At 42.9% G+C, this 11,828-nt stretch overlaps 1 protein-coding gene across 1 annotated transcript; it reads right to left on the reverse strand.

Annotated features, from left to right (window-relative positions):
• Nucleotides 1-9,014: 9,014 nt before the first annotated feature.
• Nucleotides 9,015-11,395, reverse strand: LOC147425240 (uncharacterized protein At4g15970-like). Its single transcript, XM_086500175.1, has 3 exons — nt 11,119-11,395; nt 10,362-10,721; nt 9,015-9,997 (listed from the first exon to the last, which is right to left on the reverse strand). Exons 1-3 carry the CDS (start codon nt 11,170-11,172, stop codon nt 9,500-9,502), a joined length of 912 nt encoding a protein of 303 aa, XP_086356301.1. The 5' UTR covers nt 11,173-11,395; the 3' UTR covers nt 9,015-9,499.
• Between the last annotated feature and the right edge of the window lie 433 nt (nt 11,396-11,828).

Below are 11,828 nucleotides of genomic sequence, written 5' to 3' on the forward strand. Positions count from 1 at the left end.
TTAACATCTTGAAAGGCCAAAATGACGTGAGATCAGAGAGAGAGAGAGAGAGAGAGAGAGAGAGAGAGAGAGAGAGAGAGAGAGAGAGAGAGAGAGAGCGCTATGGTTGAATATGGGTTTGGTTGTATGCGTGGTGGCGAAGGTGATTGTCACAGTCGATTGTGGCGCTTTTTGGGGGAACACCATTACGCTCAACATTGTATGGGCAGGAATGCACTCCTTCGCATGCACACGCATGTAGCGCAATGGTATGTGCAGCGCCCCTAGCTTCAGAGGTTTTAGGTTTGGCCTCAATGCGTGCAAATCGTATGTTGACCTTTTGGTCAAAGAATTCCAAGCGGGTTGCTTTCGATTAAAACCAGGAAGGGTTGCTTTGCCATGAGGAAAACAGGTCCATAATTAACGAAATCCAAGAGGGCTATGCAAGTTGCGAGTGTATATCTGTGTATGTGTGTGTGTGAGTGTGTATGTGTATGGGGAAGGATGGCGGCCAACAAGTACCCATGCCGTCACCTTCATTCATGGGTCACAACCTTCATTTTTTCAACTACAATGATTTTTTGCTGTTTCCATCAATTGCATCCCCTGCTCCAATGTCTCCCCTATTTCCTTTGAGAATCACTACATGCCTGCCATCATAAGCCATGGTCATACCTAGATGGGCTGTTCTCCTCCTCACATACTTAGCTATGTAGTCCTTCCTTCTCTGGGGCTATGTGAGGCCGTAAGTCATAGGTATATTGATAATGATTTGCAATGGCTATCTTTTACGTTGCATTATACCACATTCATGCTCCATGGCATGTTTTTGCTGTGGCATACTAAATTGTTATTACATGTATATAACCATAGCTAGATATCCCTGGCATGCATCCCTGGCATGCATCATGTGTTGAAATTAGAGTGTAGGCTAAAGCCACCGATGGCAAGCACTTTCCAAGCTCATTAGTCAATATGGAAGGTGTCCAATAGCATAGGTATGATGAGTCTTGTGAAAACATGGCTCTCTCTCTCTCTCTCTCTCTCTCTCTCTCTCTCTCTCTCTCTCTTTAAGGTCTCTTGAGATAGTTTCCTACGACGTTAAAACTCCCTTCTTCTTCTTCTTCTCCTCTCTCTCTCTCTCTCTCTCCCTCCTAGCTACCATTTCTTCAAGCCGTTGAAAGGCATTTCCAGTACTCACCTTGCTCCTCCTCCTCTATGTCAAACATTGTAAGCGGTATGGCCTTGATGTCTACGATCAAACCAATCTTTCCCTCTATGCCGCTCTATCCCTCTTCCTCCCCTCCTCCACGAATGTGATTTTGCCATTGATCGTGCCAACATTAATGTCCTCCCCACTTTCTTATTTTCATCCCTCCATGGGCTCAAGGAATGACTTGAGTGTGATTTCTATGTCTCGCTTTGGCATCCATAATATTCTCCAAAATCTCTTTTGCATCCCTCTATGGGTTTAAGGAGTGGGTGTAATGTTTGCCTCTCTCCCTTTGACACCCATGATAGCCTAGGAATTCTTCCAAAATGCAAGCATGCCTTTCTCCTCAAGTGCGTTGATACGTGTCTTGGTAGCCACACCACATGCCTTTTATGCCAAAACAAAGTTGACGCTGACGGTGTCTTCATTGTGAAGGACTTTCATCAATATTTAAAGCCAACATCGATGAGCTCTATTGAAATTCCAATGCAAGGAGGCCATCGTTAGTTGCACGTAATTCAAATCTTGAAGCCTTTATCGGAATTCATAGAGCATGGGAGGAAAATAGCTTTCAATCAATAGAAGTTCACAAAACACTTGGGCACTGCATCATACTCAAAGATGCCTTTTTTGAACATTGGTGGAGTTACTTTTAACTGTCAGATGCACTCTTTCTAAGCTTAGGAAAATATTCTATCTTGGATGGTGGCTTCAAAAAATAAGGTGCCGGCATCATCAAGCTCAAGCAACATGGATGTACCGACAAGACCATCAAGCTCGAAAATTCAAGACACATTTCTACCACTCCTATCAACATCATAGAAGGTAGAAGTTGGGCTATTGAAATGGCAGCGATAGGGATTTCGAGGTTGTTGCATTGCTAAGTGTAGCCTTAAGGAATAAGCTATCACATCATTAAGGGAAAAATGAAATCTTGTCACACCTATGAACATCATTAAGCTAAGCTATGGAATTTGAGTGATGGGGATTTGAGGTTGTGGAGGATATCAAATGTGGCAAGCAAGATGGAAGAGGGGAGGAAAGAGAGATCTATTTTGGAAGTTAGGCAAGAAGAGGTGCGTTGACTCTGGCAAGAACACAACTTTGTTCTCTAATGAAGGTGCTACTTTTGCTGGTAATAAGAGAGTACATGGAGCCCATATTGTGCTCTGTGTGTGTGTGTGTGTGTGTGTGTGTGTGTGTGTGTGCGCGCGCGCGCCAACCATGTCTTTTATGTTTGTTTTCTGGCCTGTCCAAAGGCAATACATATCTAATTAAGCTCAGAGAATCCACATAGCACCACTGGAGGCGACGTCATTATACTATGTGAGCAAGGGGTTTGAGGGTAAGAGAAGCCATGCCGCCACCGAAGGCTCGAAGGCGGCACAATTTTATTAGTTGTATTAAAGTCATCCAAAATAAATTACAACCATCCCTGACCATACTCAAATGTGAGCTACGGCCGCCACTATACCTAACATAACACAAAAAGAAAACGTTCCAAGCAGTATTTAAACTTTTCCAATGGTTTTACAGGGAACTCCGAAACCCGAATACAACCAATACTATAGCTGACGTGAGGGTTTTACAGGGATTCCTCCAACCCATACACATGAAAACATAACCAAAACATATAGATGAGGAGATCCTTGGATGTCACCACACCACAGCGCTCTACCACCAAACCACACCACACCACACCATAGGACTTTGCTACCACCCATCGGTGCGTCCAAATGAAGCCAAGTAGCCGAACCGCCAGCACGGCAAGGGAAACCATTGCCTGACATGCCAAGCCCGAACTTAAAGCCGTAGAGAATCGAATATGACGAGGAATATAACGAACCACGCTGCATCGAGAAATCACCACCAAAAATAGACTACAAATTGGATGAAGCATTGCCAATACCCCAACTCCATCCAAGATTTTCAAGGGGAGCCAAGCCCCTTCGCAAGGGTGTGCTCCTGCACTACACGGTCTAGAACCAACCAGATCCGCCATCCCAACAGTGCCAACACAACCACGATCGAAAGCAGACCACCCTGAGCCACACTCTACATGGCGTGTATTAACCCTTGTAGGAGTAAGGAAAGGTCGTCGCCCAGCCTTGGTTCCAAAAAGAAGGGAAACGCGAGGGGAAGAGCGCTTGAAAGAGAGCCACCAGACGAAGTATCCTCTCCTGGAGTACCGCCTTGATACGGGAGCACCGCTACACACTTGTTGTAGGCACCGTCGACGACAGAGATCAGGACAAGGCCGCCCTCCCCTACAACAACCTCCAATGGGGGCCTTGCCCATGAGGCCCACATAGAGCGGAAGATGACGAAGTGCAGAACCCCTCTCACCTCTCCATTGCAAACTCATTTTGTACTATTTTAGTGAAATCCTTTTTCCATTCGTCTTAAAGGGAATCAAAAGAGATACAATCTTTTTTTCGTTTGTTTTAAAGTAAATCAAAACAGATACTGCCCCAGAGAAAAAAAGGGTGAATACCTTTTACTTTTGCTTATCTCTTAAGTTATCATTAGAAGAAACTAATACATCTCATTTTGTACTATCTTAGTGAAATTGGCCAAAGGGGAAGAGGGTACTTGTAGGAAAGAGAGAGAGAGAGAGAGAACGAGATAGAGGGCGATATTTATGGATTAAGACCCAGCACCCCAAAAATTTTAAAAATTCCTAAGATTTTTTCATCTTTTTTCCTTTTTGACAACCGAGCTCCGTTTTTGAGTGCTTTGTCGAAAATTAATGAAACAATCCATCTCCAAAGCTAACATGACCAACTCTAGTTGTATGATCTTGTATTGATAGACAATCAATCGTTCTTATGAAAAGCTACAAATTTTTTTATCTTTGAAGATTTATCTCGCAGCCACCGGGGTATGTTGTGAATTGCCAAAAAATTTAAAAGGCGGCATTTTGGGAATGTATAACAAAGTATTGGGAAAGCTCTTGGAATTTTTGAATTTGGAGGCGAAACAAAATGGAATGCCAATTTCGAGGTAGTAGTTCGAGGAGAGAGAGGGGGGAGAAAGAGAAAGAGCTACCATGTGCAAGCGGATTTTTTTTTTCGTGGTGTTGATGGGAGGCGTGCCATTTGGAGGTGCAAATATAGGCATTGACCAATAAAGACGAGATTATAACCCAGTGGTTCTGTTCTCCGTCCACCTCTAGACCGAGGTGTGGGGGAATTGGACATGACTAAAGAATGAGAGATAGTTTACGGTGTGAACAAGAGAGAGAGAGAGAGAGAGAGAGAGAGAGAGAGAGAGAGAGAGAGAGAGAGAAGATGGAGGATGCTAAAAGAAGATTAAATTTATATCCAGGTTATAAGGTTTTTACCTTCATTATGAGTAGTGACGAGGATGTGGGGCCGTCCAATCGAAACACCTATCTCTCAACAAGGATCTTATATCCTTGTAATCAATGCAAGCATGCTGTGCGACGGACAAGACGCGTTTCTTTGCAACAAGTTTGAGAATTTGGCGAGTTCGATCCATCTATTATAGATCGAGTTGTTGCCAATTATAACTTGTCGAACTTTGACGCTGGCCAACAAGTAGCAATCTTGCAACACAAGAAACGTGTGCGCAGGCGCTTTGGTCAAGCAGCATGCGTGAGGCCACAAGATGTAGCCTCTGACAGCTCGGAGGATGATCATGCAGACCACATTCCCAACAAGGCAATGTTTGAGCCCGAGATCGATGAAATGATCGAGACGATCATGGATTCAGAATCACTTATCTATGATGATATGAAAATTGAAGTCGATACGCCCTTGTATGATGAAGCACGTGTGTCTAGATTGAATGCGCTCCTAGTTCTTCTCAACATGCAAGCAAAGTTTGGATGGAATAACACTAGCGTCACAACGTTTTTCAGGTGATCTGTTACAATGTGTGCTTTAATAAAAAACTCTAGATATATAATGATCTGATAGATTACTTACACAAGTGTATCGCATTTTTTTCGCTGTGTAGATTGCTCAAAGAGCACATATTGCCAGCTGATAATGTGATGCCAAATTTCAGAGAGGAAGTAAGAAAGATCTTGCGAAACTTTGGGATGGATTACAATTCGATTCACGCTTGTCCTAACGATTGTATTCTTTTTAGAGGGGAATATAGACATGGAGAAGTGTCTGAAATGTGATTCCGAGATATATCGAGTAGATCTCCACGAAACAAAAATTCCACAAAAGGTTTTGCGACATTTTTCTCTGCTTCCTCACATCAAGCATTTCTTCGAATGTAAATACATGGCCGCCCTAGCATCATGACATAAGGAGAATAAATCTTCGGATAGTGTGCTACGGATTCCTGCAGATTGCGCAGCTTGGAAACATATAGATGAAACATGATCGGATTTTGCCAGGGACACTCAAAATTTACGCTTAGGACTGGCTATGGATGACGTAAATCCATTTGGTCAAAGTTCAACATCTTATAGTGTATGGCCCGTTGTCATCGTCAACTACAACATTCCCCCGTGGTTGACTACCAAGAAGGGGCACCTGTGGCTAAGCTTGATTGTGTCAGGCGGTATAAAGTGAAGAATATGGATGTGTATCTTTGTCTACTATTGGAAGAGCTACAACAATTGTGGATTGGCATAGAAGTGGTGGATATGAGCCGACACACAGGTCGACAGAATGCTTGGATCAGAGGCATTTTAATGTGGACCATGCATGACTATCCCAGACTAACAGAATGCTCACGTGATTTACACTCAAACTCAAACATTGTAAATCTTGGTTTTTCTCAAGCTTATCTATTGTCATGTGTATACATGCAGGGCTTCAAACAAGCGGATATAGAGCATGTGTCACATTTGGACCTAGGCTGAATGCACGTCGGTCGTTCTCATTGAAGAAGCAAATCTACGAAGGTCATCAAGCGTATCTTCCAGAGCATCATGTGTTACGCGATGGCTTTTTGGGAAAAGAGCCACCGAGGATGTTTGCACAAGCATGGTTAGAGCAAAAGGAGATGTGTGATGATGGTTTGCCCCCAGGGATGAAGAGACTCTCTCTATGGTACGAGTTACCATATTGGCCCCGACTCATGATCAATTACTTGCTCGATCCAATGCACATATTCAAGAATGTGGATAATTTGCTATGGGACGATCTGACCGGTAAGAAAGATACTTTGGGAGTGAGGGTTGACCTTAGAAATGTGGATCGTATAGAGAAATATTGGTTGCAAACAGCATCCGATGGATCGATAAAACTCCCTAAAGCGCCATAGATTTTCATAGGAGCCCAAGAACGCAAAGTAAAAGAGACCATTGGATCTGTGCGGACCCCCACTAGCGTAATGCACTCGCTCCAAACCTTTAAATTTTCAAGGTGCATTAAAGTGAGTTGCAGGTAATGGGTGCTCCGTGACGGCAAATGGGGGTTGAGAAAGTGGCATGGCTCCCCTTTGCAACATGTTGTATCCTAGTCTAGAGAAGGCTAAGCCTTTGGTGGCGGGCTGGTGCTCAATTTGACAATCGCATTCGCTTTTTTTGGTGGAGGCTCCTTGGCGGCCCGTGGTGGAGTGCTTGGACTCCTCCCTTGTGAGACTTGCTCTCCGGTATGGTGTTTCTTTGTTCCTCATTTTTGACACCTTAGATCGTGTTTGGAGAGGGTCTTCTATGTGGCAGAGGGATGGCCTTTGTGGCAACCATTTCATGTCTTGTTGGTGGGTGTTTCTATTCAAGGGTGGTTGCCTTGTCATCCTGCGTATTTGTATGCTTGGTATTGTGATTTTCGGCTTGAGGGGTTTTTCCATTTGGGGGGGCACTCCGATGGGATACTGTGGGAACCTCAAGTTTTACATTGCTTATGTATTGTGCCCTAATATTGTGATGATGTGTGATGCCATGGCTATCTTTGCAATTTTTTTTTTATTTCTACTCTATTATACACTCATAGTTTGTGAGTTTTAGGGAAAAATAAAGGATCGATTCACTTTTTCTTGAAACAATATGTAATTGCTTTTGGATGGCTGCCACGTTGTTGGGCTCTCTCTCTCTCTCTCTCTCTCTCTCTCTCTCGTGTTGGTTCATTTTGGGGCTATTCGAAACCAGTGTTTGCAAAAAATCAAGGTTTATTGTATTTTAAACTAGTTAAAATTATAAAATCGTAGATAGATTCCAAGCTTGCCTTACAGAAAACCACCAGAATTTCTTAACTTTTAGCATAAATGCCATCAATTCTTGATTGGTTGAGTACTCGATCTCCATGACTTGGGTCATGGATTCGAGTGCGACCAGGCAACTTTGTACGCTCATAAGGACATTTGCTTTTGGCTCACATAGGAGTTGTGAGATTGGAACAAAAAAAAGAACCGTCAATTCTTCAAATTTTGACTTAAAAAACGAAAGTGTCTTTAGTGTATTTCTTATTTACTTTAAAATTATTTTGATTAGAAGAAAAGATTTGAAACCCTCTTTGAGACCTCCTTGTTGGAGCTATATATGGTTCACTCTACTCAACTTGGTCTCACCTATATATTTGTATCTTGTTTTCAATATGAATCAGTTTTTGGGAGCGTACATGGTGTGTCTCTTGTCTCTTCTCTCTCTCTCTCTTTCCCCCTAGCTACATCTCAACATGATATTAGAGTGGCAATGATCATACGACAATTCAATTCATGGTGACAAAACTGAGTATGTGTATGCAATTTGCATGCAAAATTCAGAATTGCTACAAATTTTATTTTTGAGGATTGATTCTTATTAAATGTGGTTGTTTGTGTTAAGAAGAACATGATTAGTGTTTTATGTGGCGTTTATCGCTAATCGATATGGTTAATTTTTTGTTATGTTTGTTTGTTGATTTGTCTTTCGATAGAAATCTGCTCTTTTTCCAAGGTTGAAGGTCTGTGTACCATTTCTTGGACTCTGAGATAATGTCGTCATATCGAAAGCCCTTGAGCATTGAAAGTCATAAAATCAGTTTAGGGCATGTAACGAATTTCATTAGGTTCCATAGTCCATATTTTTCCTTTAACCTCTCTCTCTCTCTCTCTCTCTCTCTCTCTCTCTCTCTCTATGGGCAACACCCTACTGGAGGCAGTGGGAGTCTCACTGTCCTGGTTATAAAGATGAACTTTCTTGCTTTCTAGGTAGGCCTTCTTAAATTCTTTAGCATTTGTTAGGCCGGATTCACAATTATCCTGGCATGCTTAGAGGACAAAAAAAAGCAACCAATAAGAGTTTCCACATTGGAATGGGTGTCCGCAACTATTTCACACAAAGCTCAAGGGCGGACAATAGTGGGGACGTGGCAGTCTAGTCACAAACATGCAGGCCTTTGTGATGCCCCCCCCCCCCGGAATATAAAATAGGGCACCATCAATATTCTAAAGGAATGTTGTGCATGGAGACCAAGTGTGTGTAGACATGTCTAATGAGCTATCCAAGCTAGCCAACCACCTTCACCACCCTCCAAGTGAGAAATAGAATTGAGGTCCGATCAATTGTGAATTTGTAAGCCCAAGAGAAAACGGTGCTCACATTGTGAGCGTCCATGTAACAACCCATACAAGAGATGGGCGGTGCCCGTTTGCAAAGCCACCCTTATGCTTGTTTGTTTCATAATGCCAATTTTTTTGTATGCTCTTTTTTTGAAGTTTGTAAATGAGTCCTTTTCGTTTTTTTTCAGGCTTTCTTTGTTTTTAAAGGTTGATGAATACGTCTTGAAGCACAAAAGAATGCATAGTAATGACTCATACTGTGTGTGTGTGTGTGTGAGAGAGAGAGAGAGCTTCAATTATATGTGTGCCACAAGTCATCTAGCTTTGGCCTGCAAAGTAAGCTAGATGACTTGCGGCACACGAAGGCTTGATTACTTTCATCTATGTATGCTTCCTCATAAGAACAAGCTCCTAACATAATGTTAGCTGATCCCTGCACATGTTTCCCTATCTACTAACATAATATGGCGGAGTACATAACCCTTTACACGTGTCTCTCTCTACGAGATGAAGGCTAAACGCCAAGTGAGATGAATGGGAGAGGAAGAGAGAGAGAGGCGGCCAACGGCGGCCGGTAGTACTCGTGCATAATAAATCTCAACTAATTGCTTCCACCTTAATAGCAAGGCATTGTTGCCTACTATCTGCATCAATGTTGAACAAGTAGCAGTGTCTTGTCACTTGCCATCCTCCGTGTTTCTTAGAGATTTCCACTTTGGCTAGTAGGTAATTTTGTGTATGTATAATATTGATGTTGGCTTTTATAGTACACCTCACTGACATTTACAGTTGATGTCATATTTTATGTAACTTTTCTCGCACATTGCCCATCCAATTAGACTAATCCAGCACTTTGCTGCTGTCCAAACACGCTTTTGGTGCTGACCACCTCACTTCCTTTCTCCTGTTTGTAGATAACCGATACCTATTCCAATCGGCAAGTATCCGCCGCAAGTCATCTAGCTTACTTTGCAGGCCAAAGCAACAATTGGCGTGCATAGTAGCCACCTTCTCAAGGTCATCTGAAGGTTGGCAGAAGGTTGAGATGAACTTCGTGTCCAAAAACTGCATTCGTAAGCCAACCTCTTCAAGAGCTTTATTCCGCTTGATCTTGTTAAAGACATCCTGGTCATGCATTCCAGGAAACGCTTCTCTGGCCATATACCAATACTTGTACAAGCTGATGGTCTTATTGTTCGCCCTAGCAAAAACAAAGCCTGTGTTAACTGCATTTTCCAATGAGCTTGGATCCCCATAATAATAATCGCAGGCCACCTGAAAATCTACATCAGGAGATAAGTACTGAAATGGGTCTCGAAACCATAAGATATCGGGATCCTGCCAAAAAATGTGTGGCGATTCATGTTAGAGATGTGGATAACAATCTGCTGAATCCTATGCATACAGGCACTAACTCACATTCACTTCCTTTATGTATAGTCACTAACCAATAAGCCCAATTCAGCTTTCATCAATGAAAATCCTGTTTGCTTGTTTCACTCCCTTCTTATGACTAGGTTTCCTCTGAATCATTATGTTCTTTTAAAGCTTAACTTTTGATCAAGGCAACCTGATTATGTCTTCTGCAATTGCTTTTCAACGTGCCACTTCAAATGAAAATAAAGGAAAGCTGTGACAGCAACAATGGAGCTTAACACCAAACCATGCAAATAAACTACCGTTCTAAGTTGTCGTATCATACCGAAAAGATAAAACTGAATCCTTTCTCAAGAACCTTCCGTAAAAAGTCAATCCTTGTCCACATCATCATCAGGTAGTCAGGGGTCATGAAAAGCTTCTCTGTTCTTGAGAAGTCCGCTCCGTCTGTCTTCAGATGAAAGCAGTGTGAATGAAAGCCCAGGCACCTCTCATATGACTTGTTATCGAAGGCAACAATCAGCAGGTGATTCAAAAGGCTTCTGGTGATGAAACTTTGTAAGAAGAGATCGATCATTGAGTTTGGTGTTGCCCAGGCCTCATTGAGAGTGGTTATAATAACCGTATTGTCAGGCGTTGCGGTTTGCCAAAGAATTTCTTGAAGATCTGAGGTCTTCCAACGTACCTGTATCACAACCAGTTTGTGTCTTTGAATGCTTGCAAGTTAGAATTCCAAACACCACCAGCAAAACAAGATAAATGCAGAATTTTTGCATGGCACTGATCAACAGACTAATGTCTTCATGACAAGATTTCTGTCTGCATCTTCAACTTTCAAGTCACTGCTAAGGAATGCACTTTGAACAATTGTTGAGAAAGAATAGAACAGTACTGGAACATACAGAGACTTCATTCAAACCCCAGCATGATAAACATTCAATCTGTTAAGGGAAAGTACTATTTGCATGCATGTCTTAGCACCGAGGAAGATTTGGTGTTGGCAGCGGCACATACGCCTACAGACATGAAGAGCTTTCAGCTCATGTGCGTAGCTAGATGATGTGCATGAATGAAGTGAATACCTGTGTCTGGCGAAATCGAAGCCAGGGAGAAATCAAAGTGGATTCATAGAGCATGATGAGAGCGAAGAGTAGTTAGAAAACCGCACAAGCGCTCTGTAGAAGCTTTCGGGGGTTCGCCATCGCCATCTGCTTAGCGATCTCGATCTGCCTGCAACAGAAAATTTAAATGTTGTAGGAACAATAGAATTTTTTGGGTTGGATTTTGGGTGCATCTCTATACTGGCAGGTTCTCAACTTATTACAATGAATCCTCCAAAGATTCCTCCTCAGCGTTAGGTGCTCCCGTTTCTCACTCCTCAGCGTTAAGTCCTCACGTTTCTCAGCAAAAGAGAGGATCGAACCCGGGTGCAGGTCTCAAAGATCTGCCCTATACCACAAGGGCCATTACGGCCATACGATGTTTATCTTCCACATTATTTTTATAAAAAATGCTATTATGGCCACTTTCCCCTCATCTTGCTTGCGCGACCCCGCTTCTCTGTCCCCCTCCGCCTCTTGCTTGTTGCGCGACCCCCCGCGTCTCTGCTCGCTCCGCCTCCTGCTTGTGCGACCCTCAGCGCCTCTGTTCACCCTCTTCAGCCTCCTGCTTGCTTGGTCTTTGCCCCCTCTCGCCATCTGCTTCCACCCTGCTCTGCACCCCATCCCCGCATCATTTGAGATTCCCCTCGTTTATTGAATTTACCCCAGCCGGTACCCCCTACTACTAAATT

This window comes from Adiantum capillus-veneris, chromosome 25 (assembly GCF_014529385.1).
Source record: "Adiantum capillus-veneris isolate H3 chromosome 25, ASM1452938v2, whole genome shotgun sequence".
NCBI lineage: Eukaryota > Viridiplantae > Streptophyta > Polypodiopsida > Polypodiales > Pteridaceae > Adiantum > Adiantum capillus-veneris.